The sequence below is a fragment of the Notolabrus celidotus genome, chromosome 9, assembly GCF_009762535.1.
Source record: "Notolabrus celidotus isolate fNotCel1 chromosome 9, fNotCel1.pri, whole genome shotgun sequence".
NCBI classification, from domain to species: domain Eukaryota; kingdom Metazoa; phylum Chordata; class Actinopteri; order Labriformes; family Labridae; genus Notolabrus; species Notolabrus celidotus.
The window spans coordinates 4,865,593-4,887,285 of NC_048280.1; the positions used below are offsets into that span (position 1 = coordinate 4,865,593).

Below are 21,693 nucleotides of genomic sequence, written 5' to 3' on the forward strand. Positions count from 1 at the left end.
ACTTTTGTTGCTGTCTTATTCAAACGTGAACACAAACAAACACTTGGGAAAGCTTGCAGAGCGAAATGAATGTCCATAAAACACAGAACATATAAACAGTGTGCGTTTGCTTCATTAATAGCCCGTCGTCGGATTCTCCTTCATTCAAAGAGACATTCACCTCCTTCAAACACATCCTGGCTTCAGGATCTGCTATCTTTTTTAAAATTGGAAAAGATCAAATACACCATTCGTGGTTCAACAGATCAGTTTTACAGGTGTTGGCAGCCTCTCATCTCTCACTTTCACAGAATGCAATCTATTTAGCTGAAGTAAAGTCATGGCAGGATGATTATGTACAGTCATGGCCAAAAGTTTTGAGAATGACACAACTATTAATTTTCACAAAGTCTCCTGTTTCAGTTTTTATAATGGCAATTTGCATATACTCCAGAATGTTATGAGGAGTGATCAGCTCAACTGCAATTAATTGCAAAGTCCCTCTTTGCCTTGAAAATGAACTTAATCACCAAAAACACATTTCCACTGCATTTCAGCCCTGCCACAAAAGGACCAGCTAACATAATTTCAATGACACACAGGTGTCACACACATTAACACAGGTGTGGGTGTTGATGAGGACAAGGCTGGCGATCAATCTGTCATGATTGAGTGACTGGACACTTTAAAAGGAAGATGGTGCATGACACCATTGTTCCTCATCTGTTAGCCATGGTTACCTGCATGGAAACACGTGCAGCCATCATTGCATTGCACAAAAAGGGCCTAACTGGGAAGTTTATAGCAGCGAGTAAGATTGCACCTCAGTCAACCTACTATCCAATTATCAAGAACTTCAAGGAGAGAGGTTCAATTGTTGCCAAACAGGCTCCAGGGCGCCCAAGAAAGTCCAGCAAGCGCCAGGACCGTCTCCTGAAGGTGTTACAGCTGCGGGATCGGGCCACCACCAGTGCAGAGCTTGCTCAGGAATGGCAGCAGGCAGGTGTGAGTGCATCTGCACGCACAGTGAGGCGAAGACTTTTGGAGGAAGGCCTGGTGTCAAGGAGGGCAGCAAAGAAGCCACTTCTCTCCAGTAAAAACATCAGGGACAGACTGATATTCTGCAGAAGGTACAGGGACTGGACTGCTGAGGACTGGGGTAAAGTCATTTTCTCTGAGGTCTTGCAGAGGTCTTGAAAAAGAAGGGTCAACACTGCAAATATTGACTTATTGCATGAATTCTGTGTAATTCTCAATAGAAGCTTTTGATACTTATGAAATGCTTCTAATTGTATTTCATTATACCGTAGAAACATCTGACAAAAACACCTAAAAACCCTGAAGCAGCAGACTTTGTGAAAATGTAATATTTGTGTCATTCTCAAAACTTTTGGCCATGACTGTATGCTCACTAGTGATCTAGGAAGAACATGTTGATGCTTGATAACACGATGCCCCTCTTTGTTTGTTTGATATTATTATTATTTTTCTTTTTTTTTAATTGTATTTTTTATTAGGTGCACTCTCTGTTACTCACTTTGCATAAATGTATTCATTTGCCTGTCTCTGTCATACTGCTGTTTTTTAAATGTTAAAATGACTAAAAATTTGGTTTAAATAAATAAACAGTGTGCAGAACAGAGGGGTGCTAGTCAGCTTCACGGGAGGCGGAGAAGTCTGAGAAAGCTCATCTGGGTTGTCACTTTAATTAAAGCTTGGAAGAAAGCAACTTAAAAGTGTGAAACAAAGGATTACTGACATTGTTTCATGAAGCACAGAAAAGCTGAAGTTTATTTTTTAGTTGATCACTCAGAGAAAAAGATAACAGTGTTAAAAGTGGGCGGCCCCAAACAGCCTGTGGAACATCCTTCCTTTCCAGGTTAGAGCTGCACAGTCTGTATGGAGAGAATATTGTGTCTTTAATATGCAATCAAAAATAATGGATTTGAGAACAAAAAACAATTTTGCAAACAAAATTATGATTTGAAAAATATGAAAAAATGCTATGAATAAAGGAAATATATTTGTGATTAAAAATGTATCTTTATAAATCCACTCTTTTTTTGTTACAAACAAAATTATTATTCTCACGAACCACAGATTCGTTTGCGTTTCCAGTTTTTGCGTTTGCGTTTCCAGTTTTTGCATTTGCGTTTCTACATAACTGTCATGGGCGGGACCTCCCCTGAGAGATGCAAGAAGCCTCCTGATTGGTCAGTCTCACTCAGAGAGACGGTGTGACAACTTCCGCCACAACAAGTTGTTGCCGCGAAGGGAGACATATCAACATGGAGAAACAGGTACGTTTTGCGTAACATACCTGTCTATTTTCTGTCTTATTGGTGCTATTAAGGTTACACTTGTCGTTCGTTCTTCCAGTGTTTTTTTCCCCTAACCGTTTTAGACGGCGGTATCAGACATTAACACCTAACACGCTGTGTGCTCGTCATAAGTGACTGACTTTATTACCGCCCGGCTTTACTGACAGTTATCCTAATTTCATAGTTATCGGCCTGTTTATAAATAAATAAACAAACTTTTCCATCAGGATGGTTCTCCATCCTCCTGTGAAGACAAGGGAAATTATTCTCCATGAGTGAAAACAGTCATAATAACAGTTACCTCAGTAAACTGCTTCCTGATGCTGCTTTCTGGTACCAGCGACAGTGATAAATAAAACATGATCAAACCCTAAGGGTTGAAGATCAGTGAAAATATGGCCCCTTTTATGCTTTTATTTCTTTTTACTTAACTTAAAGGAGGAATGACCCCTCAACAATCCACACACACGCCTCCTGATTTGTTCTGATAGTATATCTAATGAAAAAGTTCGTTTATTTATTTATAAACAGGCCGATAACTATGAAATTAGGATAACTGTCACTAAAGCCGGGCGGTAATAAAGTCAGTCACTTATGACGAGCACACAGCGTGTTAGGTGTTAATGTCTGATACCGCCGTCTAAAACGGTTAGGGGAAAAAAACACTGGAAGAACGAACGACAAGTGTAACCTTAATAGCACCAATAAGACAGAAAATAGACAGGTATGTTACGCAAAACGTACCTGTTTCTCGATGTTGATATGTCTCCCTTCGCGGCAACAACTTGTTGGGGCGGAAGTTGTCACACCGTCTCTCTGAGTGAGACTGACCAATCAGGAGGCTTCTTGCATCTCTCAGGGGAGGTCCCGCCCATGACAGTTATGTAGAAACGCAAATGCAAAAACTGGAAACGCAAAAACTGGAAACGCAAACGAATCTGTGGTTCGTGAGAATAATAATTTTGTTTGTATCAAAAAAAGAGTGGATTTATAAAGATACATTTTTAATCACAAATATATTTCCTTTATTCATAGCATTTTTTCATATTTTTCAAATCATAATTTTGTTTGCAAAATTGTTTTTTGTTCTCAAATCTATTATTTTTGATTGCATATTAAAAACACAATATTCTCTCCATAAGTCTGTGGATCACTTTAAAACACTACTGAAAACCCATCTTTTCTCCTTGGTGTTCAGTCCCAGCTAAACAAGAATCCTTGGCTTTTTACTTTTTTTACTCTTTTTATTTCCTAAATTGAGCTCTTACTATTCTTTTATTGTTTTTATTTATTGTTATATTGTGTATGATTATATTGTATTTTAATAATTGTACAGCACTTTGGTCAACTGAGGTTGTTTTTAAATGTGCTCTATAAATAAAGTTTGACTTGACTTGACTAAAAAGCTGCAACTTTCAAAATTACAACTGCTGAAACACGCCGATCTTTTCAAATGGAGCTAAAGTAAAAAAAAAAAAGGTCCAGGCAGATTTTGAAACTATCACACATTTAATGTAGAAATGAACTCACAGAATCTACACGGCATCCTCTATGATATCAAATATCAGGACCAAACATTTCAATGAACCGTCATCAAACTGACATGGTTTATTTAAGAGTTACAGAATCTTTAACTCGGACGTCTGGACATCTTTCGACCTGCCATCACCAAATCATCGTTTACTGGGTAATGATCGTTCCAACTCTGATTTACTGCAGTGCAAAACATGTTTTAAAATTTAAAGATTGCTCATTAAAAAAATTAAAAAGTGCAACGTTACACACGTTTTGCATAGAAACCTTTGTCAGCCAGTGGGAGTGCTCAAAAAACGAGGGAATGCATCTTCTCTTTTAGACCCAATTTCACTTCTTACGTGCTTTGGATTTTAGATTCAAGCTCAGTAAAGATATCTTAGCAAACACTAAGCCTGTTTTCTGATTGTCCAACCATTGAGTAACTAAATGCTGCTGCTTTATTCTGAACTGAAACGGCCCTACTCAGATTAACCGCTACAAAGAGTTTAAAGACATTATTCTACATTTTGTGTCACCTCTTCTTTCGGTACTAAGAACACTGAACTTTGTGCTTTTAGAGGTTTGGAGCAAATGTTCAGCTTCAAAAACAAACCGGTCATTGAGTAGTCTGAAAAACATTTGTCCGTGCGTGATTACTGCGAGTCAAGAGACATATTCACGCTTGATTTAAACATCTTTTTAAATGTCTTTTTCAAGTTTCACGAGCGATAAGACGAGAACTCCTAAAAGCTTTGCGTGGTTGTTATTTGTGAACTTGCACAATTTCTAAGATCCATGCAGGTGAACTGGCTCTAACAGAAGATTTAACAGCTTTGAGGCTTAAAAGAGGAACAGCAGGAAAAAAACAAACTACATGTACAATCTGAAACAGTTCAGAACACGTGTTGTGCAACATCAACGTTAAAACTTTTGCATAACATTAGATTTAGCTATCTCATAATGCTCTTGTCATGTAATGCTAATCTTAGCTTCTTCTATTTGGCGGCGTCACCATCCATGACGGAGGTGAAGATTTGGGTCTCGCCGCTGGCCTCAGTGGTGATGTCAGAGTTGACCAGGCAGCTGATGGACCTGCAGGTTAAGGCGGAGTCCTGAGCGGGGGAGAGACCTCCTGGAGAGAAAGCTGCAGAGACAAAGAACGCACACTTTAGATCTCGACACGTTGTACACAGAGTTACTTCTATGATTTATTTACATCAATGGGAAACAAAAGCTGGTGCCGTCTATGAGGACTGTCTTCATTGTGTTAGTTTTAGTTTGTGTTCACTGGAAATCCACCTTTCGTGTTGGAGGTTTATAAAGCACCAAATCACAACAAACTGAAGACTCTTTCCAAACAGAGCAGGTCTAGACCGTACTCTATGTTCTATTATTAACAAAGACCCAACATCAAGACAGGCTCAAGTGAGCGGGAGTGATGCAGGTAAGGGGTTGTGTTTACTAAGGCCATTTTTGCATCAGCAGCGCTTATTTTCTGTTCAGCGTTTTCACATCATCTCAGCACTTTAAGTTGACAATAGCTCAACTTTTGTAAGACCACCACTCTCGTCAATGTCACTTTTTGATTGCCAACCAATAGTAGTGCAACGGATCATCGTTAATTCGTGATCCGTATGGATGCCTCTCCACGGTTCAGCACGGACGTGGTCCGCGGATCGGTTGATGAAAAAAGTTGTGCGTGTTCACGTGATGACCGCATGTTCAATCCACACTCACTCGCCAAGCGCAACGGTTGTCATGGCAAGTGAAGGAGCAGAGGGACTTGAAAAACCTCCTGCATCTTGTAAGTCACATGTATGGGAGCACTTTGGTTTCCCTGTGAAATACAGTGAATGCTGAATGTGATTGAGCCACGTTATGAAATTCTGTTGCGCACCCACTAGACCAGAGGCCGTCAATACGCGGCCCGCGGGCCGTATCCGGCCGCCTATTTATGGCCCCCGAACTGTTATTCCTTCACTCTGTGTTTTGGTCGGGTCACCGTGTGTTTACCGGGACTTGTCTCCATGTTAGATACGCAGACAGGCTGTTCCTGAGTCACTTAGAGTCCACTGCTGCGAGTGCGATTTTTAACTTTCACTTTGGTTTATGGAGCGGTTCGCATATTGGCACTTTGCCAGCTGTAGGACCCTAGAATGCACGAAAACGGTGTGTTCACAGTTTGCAGCTCAAAGAAAAGTGGACGATGAAAATCAGCAAATGAAAGAAGAATAGAGTGAAACTTTTGAAGTTCCTCTGCTCCTTCACTTGTCATGCCATGAAATGCAGTGAATGAGGCAGGACTGGGCCCACAGATAGGGTGCTTTGCACAAGCTGTACATTTTGAGTTTAATCTTGTTTTTATTTAATGGGCAAAAGTTTACAAGTGTTTTACAAAATAAATGGAGGACAAAGTAATATTTGTCTTGTCTTCTTTTTTTTTTTTTTTTTTTTTTTTGCTGATCCGAAAAATGATCCGATCCGTGACTCAAAACCGTGATCCGATCCGAACCGTGAGTTTTTTGATCCGTTGCACCCCTACCAACCAATCAGAATCAAGAAGGGGTGGGACCTCTGATATCAGTTTTGTCAACATCAGTAGTAACGCAGGTCCACATGGATGAGAAACTAACCTGCTGTAGACTTCCTGCTGCTGTGGACGTACCAGACTCCAGCTGCTACAGCTACTGCTATCCATCTCACCACTATCATCTCTCTCTCTCTTCATCTCCCTCTATCCCTCTCTCCAACCCGGTCTCAGCAGATGTGTGTCTAACATGAGTCTGGTCCTGCTGGAGGTTTCTGCCTGTTAAAGGAAGTTTGTCCTTGCCACTGTAACTTGCTAAATGCTGCAAAGTGCTCTGCTCATGGTGGATTAAGATGAGATCAGACTGAGTCCTGTCTGTAAGATGGGACTGGATCTGATCCTGTCTTGATGTTGGAACTAAAAGATTTTCCCACATCACCCCAATTTTAGCATCCCTACACTGGCAATTGTGATGGCTTCACCTTTGTGTTACCAAAGCATGTTAAAGATCTGCAGTGGTTATGATAGTAATATCTGAATGATTGTACATGGCCAGTTGTCTGCTGGCCTCAGTTATGACTGGGGCAGTATCTGTAGTGTTAAATCGGCTGGGTGCACAGAGCTCGGGTGTTAACTGTAAAAGATCTGATGGTTTTTGTTTAGTGTTCCCTGTCTTCCCTTTTTCGCTGACTGCTTCAATTTGCTATAAATCCTGCGCTTTGGTAAGAATGGTTTTAGTGTTCAGTTAAATTTATATCAGGCGGATAAGAGAGCCGGCGATGATCCCACTCTGCTGTTTTCTCTGTCTCACCACAGTATTTCTATCCTCCTTTTTTATTTACTCCACTCACAGGACAAAGACATTTTTTATTTTATGTGTGCTGCTGCTCTGTCTACCTGCAGGATCCAATAGAAGTTTATCATATTAATGTCTCTATGAGTATCCAAGGCAGAGATTTGTAGCTCGATATCTGAAAAAGAGGAGAAAGTGGGACAGAAATTCTTCAGTTTTTGTGATGGACCAGATTGTGGACTTGGAAAAGATGTTGAGCTATCAGGGAGGACTAAAGGAAACGACAACAGAACTCAAACATGGATGTTTCCTATCTTTCGTTCCCGTCCTTTTTCCTGGACGTCATTTTTCCCCACACGTCAGCTGTGTGACATTTCATGATGAGCCCATGACTTCAAGAGTAATGACAAAAAAAAGCTTAGGTCACAAGGTCTAAGTCCACTAAATGCTCATTTCTTCATCTTTGAGTCCAAGTGTACAAGAGCCGGGTGATAAATCAGTTTTATTACACCTCTTTGTTGAATACTTGATTCTGATTGGTCAGGACTCCATAACAACGGTCTGTTATTTCTTGATAGCTCACTGTTGCTTTGGAGATCAAAAAGCTGTCAGGAACATCAAATCAAATTAATAGTAATATGTTTTTCTACCAATCTTCTTTGTTCTGTATGTTCTTTTTTAACCTGTTACTAGTCTGTGCACATTTCTCACTGCACAGTGTTTCCCTACCATTATATTGTGGGGGGGGGGTGGCAACCCTCGCTCTCCTGCAAGTAGCAGCCAGAGTAGATCTCCTGCTCCGAGTCCAAGTACAGAAAAGAGCCCGAGTGCTCCACGCTCTGCCCCAGACCAGCAGCTAAAGTCCAGTCACCATCGTATTTCAGGTTTTGACCTAGCTTGGCTGATAGATAGGTAGGTGGGTGGGTGGGTGGGTGGATGGATGGATGGATGGGTGGATGGGTGGGTCGATAGATAGGTAGGTAGGTAGGTAGGTAGGTAGGTAGGTAGGTAGGTAGGTAGGTAGGTAGGTAGGTAGGTAGGTAGGTAGGTAGGTAGGTAGGTAGGTAGGTAGGTAGGTAGGTGGGTGGATGGATGGATGGATGGATGGGTAGGTGGGTGGATGGATGGATGGATAGGTAGGTAGGTGGGTGGGTGGATGGATGGATGGATAGGTGGGCGGGTGGGCGGGCAGGCAGGCGGACAGACGGACAGACGGATAGATGGATAGATAGATAGATAGATATGTGGGTGGGTGGATGGGTGGATGGATGGATGGATGGATGGATGGATGGATGGATGGATGGATGGATGGATGGATGGATGGATGGATGGATGGATGGATGGGTGGATAGGTGGGTGGGTGGATAGGTGGGTGGGTGGATAGGTGGGTGGGTGGGCGGGCGGGCAGACGGACAGACGGATAGACGGATAGATGGATAGATAGATATGTGGGTGGGTGGATGGGTGGATGGATGGATGGATGGGTGGATAGGTAGGTAGGTGGGTGGATGGGTGGATGGGTGGATGGATGGATGGATGGATGGGTGGATAGGTAGGTAGGTTGGTAGGTAGGTGGGTGGATGGGTGGATGAGTGGATAGATAGATAGATAGATAGATAGATAGATAGATAGATAGATAGATAGATAGATAGATAGATAGATAGATAGATAGATAGATAGATAGATAGATAGATAGATAGATAGATAGATAGATAGATAGAAACATCCAGCACCATGACGGTTACAAGTTAACTTGTTATTGAATGTAACATTTTCTTTCATGGTCAAGTCAGAACATTAGGGTTCTTAATATTGGTATTCTTAACAGATGCAGAACACGTCAGTAGGACTTGTTTAAGGTCTTCAGTCACAAATCTTATATTTTCACTCATCTAGTCCTCTCACACTGCCAAAGCCCATTCCGTGTTTGAGGTTTGTTGTTGCTTTGTGTCTGTTTTCTTCAATTTGATCAACGTCTCTTTCACTCGGCTCCTAAAGTGTCTGAACATCCCTCGCTGTTTATCGCCATCACTCATCTTCTTGGCTGTTAAACCATCGATCTTAATAATAAAAAATAAACTCCATGTTGTCTACCGACGCCGTCTGAGAGTAACGTTCTTGTCACATTGTCAACAGGAAATGTGTGGTTACACCTTTCCACAGATTGGTTTGATTTGAGTGACATGTTAGATAAGTTGTTAGGGTGTTTGGACCAATCAGATATAACCTGCTCACTACACATTATCCTGTCTAATCTATTAAATCACATTGATGTTGAGGATTATGTTTTTGATTTTAAATATTTTTGAATGACGTCATTTTTGCTCTAACAAGACTTTTTCCAGGATACCACAAAAGTCCACAAAAGCTGATGTCAGTGCTTTTCCCAGAATCCTTGGACGTCTTGATTGGCCCCTCTCATCCCTCAGCCTCCCTCTCTCCTCCTCAGCAGCGGTGGGAGGGAAGAGAAGAGGAGTAATTTTTCTCCTCATTAACTTCCTGATTGGTTTCGGACTCCAATTTTTGCCCGTCTGCAGTATGTCACCAATTCCAAACAGGCACCTCAATCGTTAATACTAATGTTTGTGTAGCTAAGTGCGCCGTGCTCTTTCTTTCTTATCCCTCAGTGGTCTTCTTGTAAAGCAATAACGTTGTGTGGGTGGGGGGGGCGGCTGTGAATTAGCCTGTTCATTGTTAATTCTCTGCCTGTTCATCAGCAGGAAATCTATGATGTAATTAAAGGCTGAGAGCAACTGGACGTGTTAGTTTCAGAGGAGATGTTAAATCACGACACGCTGCTGTACACGTGTTCTCTGCTGCTTCTGTCTGTCCTCTGCTCTCCTGTTTCAGATTAATGTTGCTGAAACACTGAAAGCCTTGTTCTCAATTAGTGTCAGAGTACCTGTTAATGAACATATGACACTAACTGTGATGACATGAAAACAATTAACTCATTATTTTCATTGTTGGTTACATGTTCTGTATTTTATTTACTGAGCTACTGTCAAAACACGGACCCTAAAATTTCAATCCGATCAGCTGTAAAAAAAAAACATTCACTTTACAGCAAAATAAAATAAAGAGGAGCAGAAAATTCAAATCTTTAAGATGCAGGTATCAAAGAAACTGAATCAATAACTTAAAGCTGCAGCAAGGAACTTTCAGTCTGTGACAATTTGTGTCCCCTGTGTTTTGTGAAATCTTATCCTGCATGCTGGAGAGAAGAGGAGGAGAGGTGACTGGAAGAGAGGAGAGAAGAGGAAAGAGAAGAGGAGAGGAGGAGGAAGAGAAGATAGAAGACAAGTGTAAAAAGGAGAGAACAGAACAGGAAAGAGAAGAGGAGAGAAGATGAAATAAAAGAGGTAAGAAAAGAATAGAAGAATGAGGAGAGGAGGGGAGGGAAAAAGAAGAGGAGAGAAGAGAAAAGGAAAAAGAAGAGAAGGAAATGAAAAGAAGAGAAAAAGTGGAATAAGAAGAGAAGAGAAGAAGGGAAAAAGAAGAGAAGAGAAGAGAAGAGAAAGGGAAAAAGAAGAGGAGAAGAGGAAGAATTCTGTAAGAGGACAGGAAAAAGAAGAGAAGACAAGAGGAGAGGACAGGAAAAAGAAGAGAAGACAAGAGGAGAGGACAGGAAAAAGAAGAGAAGACAAGAGGAGAGGAGGGGAAAAAGAAGAGGAGGGGAGAGGAAAAGGAGAGAAGCAAAGAGAAGAGGAAAGAGAAGAGGAGCAAGGAAGAGAAGAAATGAGAAGAGGAAAGAGAAGAATGGAAGAGAGGAGAGTGGAAGAGAAGAGGAAAGAGAAGAGGAGAGGAGAGGAGATGAAAAAAAGAGAAGAGGAAAGAGGAGATTAAAAAGAAGAGAAGATGAATGAGGAGATGAGAGTAGAAGAGAGGAAAGGAAAGGAAAAAGAAGAGAAGAGATAAGAAGTAAAAGAGAAGAGGAAAAAGAAGAAAGAGAAGAGAAGGAGAAAGAAGAGGAGAGATGATAAAAGAAAAGAGGAAACAGGGAAGTGGAAAGAGGAGAGGAAAAAGAAGAAAAGTGAAGAGGAAAGAGAAATGAAGAGGAAAGAGAAGGAGAGGAGAGAAGTGGAAATAGAAGAGAAAATAGCAGAAAAGAGAGAAGAGAAGATGAAAGAAAAGAGCAGAAAATTTGCTTTTTAAAAAAACTCCACAGATTTTGATTCAACTTCTGGGACCTAACAACAACCCAAACTATTTCAGGCAGAAATGGATTCTCTCGGTTTTCAGAAGTTTAAAGTTATTAGTGGGCTTACGTGATGCCATGTATTTAAACAGGCCAGGATCAGAGTGCACAGTAGGTCTATTCATTGTCATGTTACAGACGAAGAATATAAAAAAATGAAGACTAATTAAACAGACTACCTTCTCTTTTTCTAAAACAAAATCTCTAACGCATCATATTTTGCACAGTGCATAAGAAAGTTGGACTCATTTTCCACTTTCAGATGTGAAAGCACGATTCTTTCAGTGCTCGCTGCGTCTCATGGTGTGAAAATAGAAGCTCTATTGAATGACCGGCTCTGTTTGAGGTTCACGCTGTGTACAGAAAAATAGTTTGTAACAGGAGAGACTTTACCTGTTAGTAATGTTGAAAGAGAGTTTATTCTCCTGAATGAACTTTTGCCCTTTTCCCAGTCACTCAGCACTCTATATAAGATTTCAAACTATTAAACAGTCTTTGTGTGGACTAACAAAAGGAAGCTTTTTTAACCTCCCACTTGTCCTGCTGAAGGAGAGGAGGGAGGAGTGAATGAAGGCGCAATCATTTCTACTGCTGCCAAACAGGAGAACAAAAGCCCAGATGTGAGGGGAGATGGTAATTCAGTCTGATCCAGCAGGATAAGCTTTCTCTGTGGGTTTCATACTCGACACTCATCCACCGAACACAAGGGTCATACGGGCTGATAACACTTAAGTAAACACACACACGCAGATACATGCACACACAAACACACACACACACACAACTGCATTAAAGGGTAGGGATGTGAATGAGTTACTGAAGTCTCTGTAGCTTCAGCAATACAAAAGAAGCACTGCAAATATATTCATTACGGTGTTATAATCAATACGGACACACATTTAAGTCAGGGGTGATGGTTATTGTTGCAGCAGATCCTCAAGCCTTTTGTATACACAGATCACTAGTTGTGATTGGAAGAAGATTATCCAAAAAATAACATTTAGATGTTTTTATTATTTAATTATTTATAATCCATAAGAAGAGTGTGGTGTGTGTATGTATCTCTATAGAGTCTGCTCTCTCTGTCAGTATTCATTAACATGATGTGTGCATCTAAATGGGACTTGAAAAATATTGGTGTTTGCAGTCTTGTCAATGAGGAGAGTTAGTCGTGTAGAGGCTGTGATGGAGGGCAGAGCAGAGAGACACACAGCAGGCAGGTAGAAGCACAACTTCAGCAGCAAACAAACTAAGAATATCACCTTCCTGCATGTTTGCCAGCGCTCTCCTTCTTTACTCTACATCCTTGCTGATCCACCAAGACTGCTTGATGTCCCTCTCGCTTGCAAGCATCAGCTTTAGGTGAAAAATCAGCTTTTTCTTTTGGTACGTTTTAATATAACCGAACATAAAAAGGATATATATTGTATAATTTTTTAAAGTTCTATTTTTTGCCTTTATTTAAAGGTGACATATCATGCAAAATTGACTTTTTAATGGTTCTCTACCTGAAATATGTTTCCCTGGCATGTCTACAAACCCCCCGAGAATGAAAAAAATGCATTCTGCCCCTGTTCTGATTTCTCCACCTTTCTGTAAATGTGTGCTGAAACGAGCCGTTTCAGACTTTCGTGTTTTTGTTACGTAACAACAATATCCGGTCTGTCACGGAGTCAGAGCTCGGAGCTTGTTCAGCCCATAGACTGTATAAAATAATACTGAATCCCTCCGTTTTTCATTCCCTGCACACATGTGTGCTAACAAGGAGCTTAGGAGGGAGGCATGCTAGTTGTAGGCTGTCTTAATAAACACAGAGGTCAGTTTTACTCCCCAAGTCTGCAGATTTTAAGATCTAGTGGATGATTTTTATTTATCATGGATAAGTGCTAGCGCTAGTTAGCATAGCTACATAGCTACATGTCGTAGCTGTAGCTGTGTACCAAGACACACGTCGACATACTGACAAATAAAACAACAAGAAACACTAAATTTGTGACCAATGGTTCAGAAAGGTCCTGCTGTAGAGGTCGGTTTTACTCCCCACGTCTGCAGATTTGAAGATCTAGTGGATGATTTTTATTTATCATGGATAAGTGCTAGTGCTAGTTAGCATAGCCACATAGCTACATGTTCGTAGCTGTGTACCAAGACACACGTCGACATACTGATAAATAAAACAACAAGAAACACTAAATCTGTGACCAATGGTTCAGAAAGGTCCTGCTGCAGGCGCCTCTCCGTCAGGATCAGATTCAGAGGGTTGAAGTAACGTGATCTGTGAGCAGCCGTGTATATTCAGCCAACATGTAAACATTAGATCAACGTGCTGGACAGCCGAGGCACATCCACTTCCTGAGGGGGCGTGGTCAGAGGGAAAACAGACTGTTCTGAGGAGGACTGAAGAAGAGGGGTTTACAGGCATGCCAAAATCTGATTTCAAAGTGTTTTTTTGAGCATAAACTTTAAATACATGTTTTGGGGACCTCTTAGACCAATATATATTGATGAAAAAAGCGTGATATGTCACCTTTAATAGGACAGCTGAAGAGAGAGTTTTAAAGTACTGAAAAGTATCAAAGGTTTATATTTTTGGGGCATTTTGCACCTTTATTAGAGTGGGGAGGACAGTGGATAGTACAGGAAACAGGCAGACAGTGGGGGAGTGACATGGAAAGGGGCTGCAGGCTGGAACCAAGCCCAGGCCAACCGCTTCATGGGCGTGCAATTTAGCCATCAGGCCAAATCCACACCCGAAAAGCATTGAAGTTTAGAGAAATTGACAAGTCTAGTTGTAATGATGTAAAATTGAGGGAAACATTTCAAAACACGAGTTGTGTTGTTGGGGAATGTTTGTAGAACGAGCTGATGGGTATTATAAAAAAGATCAGAAAGGAGAAGGAGGTGTGGTGGGACACAATCAGACTGTGTAATAAATGGTTGTAGTATCCGTGACGTCACCCATCTGTTTCTGAAGCCCTGTTTTGAGGCCAATCATCGGCGGGAGCCATATTGGAAATGCTGAACGCAACCTAACTGCTGTCATGAGGTAAAGAGGTGGGCTTTGAGCCTCCTCGCTAACAGCTACAGTGTTCCCGCCTGTCAATCAAGTCAGTCATGACCTTATTTGGGCAAAACTCGTAATCTTAATATCTTCAGATTTTTTTTGAACCAGGCTGTAAACATGTTTATTATTGCTGTTAAGATCGTCTTCTTTGAATGGGTGTGTATGTAGTTTCCGGTGTTTCTGCAGCCAGCCTCTAGTGGACGCTCAATGAACTGCAGTTTATAACACTTCTGCATGGGCTTCATATTTTGAGACCGGATTGGACACACTGCTATATGCCTAGGTGTCTGGGGGAGGGGGGGTAACAGATCTGGAAAAAATACTAGTCCTTCGTGATCCCACATTAACTAAGTTGGAGAATGAAGCAATATTAAAATATGAACTAACTATAGAATGAGCAGATAGAGGACAGAGTGCAATATAAAAATGGTAATGTATTTCAGTATTTATATCAGACCTTTCCAGAGCTTTCCACCATGTCTCACAGTCTGTATCAGCAGCTTTAATTGTCTCAGTGAGGCAATCCTCAACAAACAAACTACAAGTTACCAGAAAACAATCAGCTGTCTGGATGCGAGGCTGTTCTGTGAGGACGAGAGCAGTTAGTGGAGGCCATCATCAAGGGAACAGAGATTCAATCTTAAGAATGAAGAGTTGCCTGTCACATGACAAGGTTGGCCTGGGATTGAATGGCTCCCATTAAAATGATACGAGCTGTGTCTAAAAAAATCGTCCCTGGCCAGTTTGAGAAGGTCTCATCGGTGTCCAGCTGAGGACAACCCCTCACAGAGACGGACGCTCCTCTCTCTCTGGAAACGACACGGACGTCTGGCTCTTCATCAGCCGGCAGAGGGATTTAATGACCCAGAAAACTCAGTCAAAGAGCAGACAGGCAGGCAGGCAGGCTTTAAATACTGAGCAGTGAACAGTGGAGGCTCAGGGCACTCAGCTGATGTTCACACTGCAGACCTTCACCCTCAGTTTCAAACCACTGCTCATACCTGACCTTTCTGAGTGACTCCTAATTCTGCAAGGTTTGTATGAAGAAACCAATCACAAGTAACAATTTGAAGCAGAGCAATGCAGAGAGGAGGAGGTATCAAACAGTGTCCCATATGTTATGGTATCAGAACTTACAAGTTATGGTTAGAGCAATAAATAAACCTAGTTATCTTTCTTTAAGTGATCACACAGTAACTGTTTTGCATGTTCTTTGCCTTAAATTTGAAACACTTAATGCCTCTCCTGCTCTTCTTGTCTTGAGGTATAAATGTGGAAGACATGGATATTGTGCTGTGATGAAAAATAAAGACACCACTGCGCTTTTGAATGGCACATTTCACTTAAAAAAGACGTCCCAGTTGACAAATCAAAAGTGATATGGACATTGCATCAAACTGAATTAAAATATCATGCAAAGTATTTTGAGTTTGAGCGCCAACCTACGAGCTGAGCATGCATTTGCAGCTTACCAGATGAAAGTCGGCGTGAAACTGCATCACAAAAGGCAGCAGAGCATGATTTCAAGTGTGCAAATAGCTACTACTATGTGAAAGAGCACATTTCAATGCATTCAAATCAAGAGACTGGTATCCATCTCATCACTATCATCTCTCTCTCCCTCTTTTTAATCTCCCTCTATCTCCAACTTAGTCTCAGCAGATGTGTGTCTAACATGAGTCTGGTCCTGCTTGTGGTTTCTGCCTGTTAAAGGAAGTTTGTCCTTGCCGCTGTAACTTGCTAAATGCTGACATGCCAGACTCCGGTGGCTACAACTACTGCAATCTATCACACGATTTTCATCTCTCACTCTTCATCTCCTCTATCCCTCTTTCCAATCCCAACACGGTCTCAGCAGATTTGTGTCTAACATGAGTCTGGTCCTGCTGGAGGTTTCTGCCTGTTAAAGGAAGTTTGTCCTTGCCGCTGTAAATTGCTAAATGCTGACGTGGCAGACTCCAGTGGTTACAACTACTGCTATCCATTTAATCACTATCATCTCTCTCTCTCTCGAATGCCCCTCTATCTCTCTTTCCAGCCCCAACGGTCTCAGCAGATGTGTTTCTTATGAGTCAGGTCTTACTCAACGTTTCTGCCTGTTAAAAGGAAGTTTGTTCTTGCCACTGTAACTTGCTAAAGCTGATGTGCCAGACTCCAGTGGCTAAATCTACGACTATCCGCCTCACTCCTTTCATCTCTTTCTCTCTTCATCTCCCTCTATCCCTCTCTCCAACACGGTCGTAGCAGATGTGTTCCTTATATGAGTCTGGTCCTACTCGAGGTTTCTGCCTGTTAAAGGAAGTTTGTCCTTGCCACTGTAACTTGCTAAATGCTGCAAAGTGCTCTGCTCATGGTGGATTAAGATGAGATCAGACTGAGTCCTGTCTGTAAGATTGGACTGGATCTTATCCTGTCTTGAGTACGGTCTAGACCTGCTCTGTTTGGGAAGAGTCTTCAGATAACGTTTGTTTGATTTGGCGCTGTATAAATAAAGATTGAAGGGTTGCCATAGTTTAATGAAGGTATTGAAATTCAAAATAATGTAATTAAAACATGCGATCAAAATTTGGATCAATTAACTATAGAAATTTTGGGATTCATCCCGATTGAAAAAAAGGAATCAGTAGACAGTTCTGTAGTTTTATGTGGAACATGTGCAGTATGTGTTATATGATATCCATGTTGTGGTTTGTTGTTGGTATGTGCTTCTCTGTTTATGAGTGGAATATTTGTTTGTTTTTATAGATTTTATTCATTAATAAATCTGTTAATGCAGCTGAATGGATGCAGCACTAGAGGCCAAGTACATCCTTGAAGTAGGCAATGAAGTGTGTTGTTTCCTATCCTACTGTATCATAATTTCACAATTACTGTATTTCTGATTATACAGAGTTTACAAACACTTACTCATAAATATTCAAATATTCCATTGCAAGGCTTTTACTTGTTAAACAGTGTTTTTATATTATTTTGTCACAACTGAAGTTACAGAGCTGAATACTTCCTCGGCCTGTTCAGGCATTGCAGGTAAAGCAAATTCCACAAGTGCTTTCACTGGAGTGTGTTACTACATCTCTTACTGTTAGGCTCAAGCTACTAATTTCAAGCCACATCAAACACTTAATTAAAGATTTAATTAAAGAGACAAAAAGCAATTGCACTGTTTTTAAATAAGCACTTTTATTATTATTGAATTGTGTGTGCAATTAAACCCTCTGTGTTTCTCACCCTTGTCTCAAAAATGAAGATCTGTGGAGACAATTGTTCAAAGGGATGCAGTCTCTCATGCAGCCATTACAGGGGTCAGAAACACTTAAAGGCTCATTATTGGTTTCTCATTGAGCTGACGAGTGGAGGGCCAAACGCAGGCTGACAGAAGGCATCAGTGTTTGAGGTCAAAGGCTAATTAAGCAGAGAGGAACCTTTGCTCCTGCATTGTTAACCAATCTGTCCCCAGTGAAGATGACTGCCGTGGAGGCGTGACACGGCCCTCGTCCCTATGCTAAATCTCCATTTCGGCTACTGTGCCCCATCAACTCACAAAATGGCCTGTCAGTCTATCGCCCGGCTTTCTGACGCCGCCCGTCGAAAAGTTATGGATATGCAATAATGAGCTGAGGCGGGCCGATCAATATTTGCGGGACTTTCCTATCACTACATTCTAAACATGAGATTCATTGTGAGTCGACAGGGTAAGAAAAATGCCAAAGTAAAGGACACAGGAAGAGTGAAATATATTGCTATGGAGAGAAGGACGCCTCTCGCGGGTGCTAAAGCTGCCATATGTGTTTATCCAAGCCGTTCAGCTGTTTCAGAGAGCTGCCAAGGCAACATCATTTATCAATCCACGCTGAAGTGCTGCTGCAAAACACAACACGAGGAAAGTGACTGAAAGAGCGTGATCAGGGAGGGGGGACTGTGACTAACAGAGATATCTACAACAACTCATTTATGGATGGTACAAAATGAGAGTCAGTGTGTGAAGTTTTTTAAGTGGATTACATTTTTATACATGCTATTTTTGTTGTAAAATGTGCTGAGGCTTTAATTAAAATATTAGAATAAAGAAAGATAAGACAGATAATCTTCCAAACTGGGGCTGCAAAATTAATCAAATTATTATAAAATAAAATTTTTAATGAAAACAGGTGACTAAAAACTGTCTGAAACCGACCCCACCACAGATAACGAAATGGAAAGCAACTATTAATGAAATTTATAACATGGAAACAATAACACATGGGATAAGGAATTTAAGGGATGTTTTTGATGGAAACAAATAACTAACATTGATGTAACATGAAAGGAGATGGAGGTCAAATGTAGATGTGTGTGTACTTGAGCATGGGATTTGAGCTAGACACAGATGGTGAAGAACACAAGCAGCGGAAAAAATAAAAGGGGGGAAATATACATATATACACATATACATATATATACATATACATATATATACACATATACACACATATACATATATATACACACATATATACACATATACACACATATAGATATATATACATATACATATATATACACACATATATACACATATACACATATATACATATATATATATATGTATATATATATACATATACATACACATATATACATACATATATATATATACACACATATATATATATTATATACATATATATTATATACAAATATACATATATATATAAAAATGTATACATACGTATATATATATATATATTTATATATATACATATATATTATATACAAATATACATATATATATAAAAATGTATACATACGTATATATATATATTTATATATATACATATATAAAAATGTATACATACGTATAAATATATATATATGTATAATTACATATATATATATATAAACACACATATATACATATATATATATATATATATGTATAATTACATATATATATATATAAACACACATATATACATATATACACACATTTATACATATATATATATATAAAATAAATACATTTCCAGACCTAAATACAATCTGATTAAATTTGCTCTATGCTTTTACTTTCCTTTTTTTATATTCTTGTCGATCTTTTTCTTTGTACATTTTCTTTAAAGTTGGTTTCTACATTAAGTATCAAATCCTAAACTAATGGATGAGTTAAAAACGAGTTGTTCAGTAGACCAGTGGTGCGGGTTCGTTAAAGAAATTTACTGGATGGAGAGACTTACTTTTGTTTTAAGACTTCAGTTGGAGAGATGTATTGAATGCTGGGGAAAATGGATTGTGTATGCATCTTGAATAGTTTGGCACATATAAAAGAATATCCTGTTCTTGACTGTAACACCCATGATGATCCCATGTTATTTGTTCATGCAAATAAATAAAAGGAAAAAAATTAATTAATTAATGCTAATGCTGACGTGCTGTTACGTCTTTGTTTTGTTTTTTTGTGTGTATGTATGAGTACTTTCACTCTGCTTTATATATTGAAAACTAATAAATAAAAAGTATTCAATTAAAAAATATATATATATTTTTTTTTTCAATATATGCTTTTATTATTTCATCACTTTCAGAACAAAACAACAAAATTCAAGACTCATTTTGTGTACAAATCAGATTGTTTTAGGATATGTACTCTGGGATACAAACTAGCTGCTGCTGCAGTTTGTTGATTGTGTTCATTATCAATTAAAGGAAACAGAGATGAGCATGTCAGCATTTGTAGCAGCTTGTGTCTTATATGGATTACGGTGTCTGAGCAGTGCAAAGTTACTGTTTTCATATCTAATAATTAATCATGTATTCAACACACACACACACACACACACACACACACCAACACACACACACACACGCCTTAAAATAACTTCATTCTTCAGATAATGCATACAGAAACAGACTGAAATATATCCCCTTCAATTTCTATGCATAAAAAAACATGTAGGATAAAAAAGTGGAAAAAGGGCTTTTCATTTACTTCCCACAAGAGTGTGTGTGTGAGTATGTGTGTGTGTGAGTGTGTGTGTGTGTGAGTGTGTGTAAGTGAGAGAGAGAAATAGAGAGTGTGGGGAAGAGGACATAAACTACACAGCCCCGGCCATTTAATGTCCCCCCAGCCCCAGGCCGCTGTTAATGGTGGTGTTGTACAACACATTACAACGGTGCTTGTGCCCTGAGCAGACAATTACACCGGTATTTAGCCCATCCACGGGCCCACAGGCCATCCCAGCACTTAGCAGCACAGCAGGGTGAAGAGGACAATCTGACAGGCCACACAGGACTTTTAAACTGTAACCAAGAGCCGAGAAAGAGACACTCACTCAGGCGCACACACAACAAGGCCCTCAGGGGTCTCACAGGGCCCAGCAGGATCCCTTTCTCTCTCTCTCTGCTGCTGGTTCTTATTTACAGATTGACCAGACCTGCATTCATATTCAAGGGTCTGTGTTGTTAGCAACATTAATCCTATCAAACATTAAAGTCTTCTTCTTACTTTATTATGAGACAAGTTATAAGAAGCACTAAAACCTCTGTGAGGAAGATTGCTTCAGTTTATCATCGCCTCTTCTCATTTTCCTCATTAAAGAGTGAACATCACTTCACCAACTCTCACAGTTATTACATTTTGTGAGCATGCGCTCGACTAAAACAAGTCGTTATCGTAGATGAAAGGTGAGAAAATTGCGGGTGTATTTGATGGGATTTAGTGCACAATGTGCAACGTTATGTGATCTTTTTCTGTTTCCTGTCTCAAAGTCTGACTGAGTCAGTGTTCATTTCGTTAATGAAAATTATGACGATAAATGTCGACAATTACTCATTTTTTCACGACGAAGACGAGACTATGACAAGCTAAAGTGCATCACTAATAATAAAAGCTCTGACGAATGTGTGTTTTGATTTTGATAACAAGACGAATATGTTAATGGCGGACCGCCTGACATTCAAATTCAACTTTTAACCCGCTGTGCGTCTAATCTACTATCACCTTAAGAATATATCAAGGATTAAAGGACTTATGTCTCAGCAGGATGCAGAAAAACTCATCCATGCATTTATCTTTAGCAGGCTAGACTACTGTAACGGGGTCTTTACAGGACTACCTAAAAAGTCCATCAGACGGCTGCAGCTCATACAGAATGCTGCTGCTCGAGTCCTAACAAGGACCAACAAAGTAGACCACATCACTCCAGTTCTTAGATCCCTACACTGTCTTCCTGTCTGTCAGAGAATAGACTTTAAAATCCTGCTGATGGTTTATAAAGCACTGAATGGTTTAGGCCCAAAACACATTGCTGATCTGCTACT

General features: G+C 40.0%; 1 protein-coding gene across 2 annotated transcripts in view; it reads right to left on the reverse strand.

Moving 5' to 3' along the window:
• Positions 1-3,790: 3,790 nt before the first annotated feature.
• The window catches only part of dmrt1 (doublesex and mab-3 related transcription factor 1), a 48,239-nt gene continuing 30,336 nt past the window's right edge, over positions 3,791-21,693 (reverse strand). Inside the window, exons 6-7 of one of the 2 annotated variants that reach the window (XM_034691664.1) lie at positions 7,240-7,313; positions 3,791-4,959 (exon numbers count right to left, since the gene is read on the reverse strand). In XM_034691664.1, coding sequence (XP_034547555.1) covers positions 4,915-4,959; positions 7,240-7,313 — 119 coding nt within the window. In that variant the 3' untranslated portion in view covers positions 3,791-4,914. The remainder of the gene's footprint in view (positions 4,960-7,239; positions 7,314-21,693) is intronic. The other variant, XM_034691663.1, reaches the window with a different exon arrangement.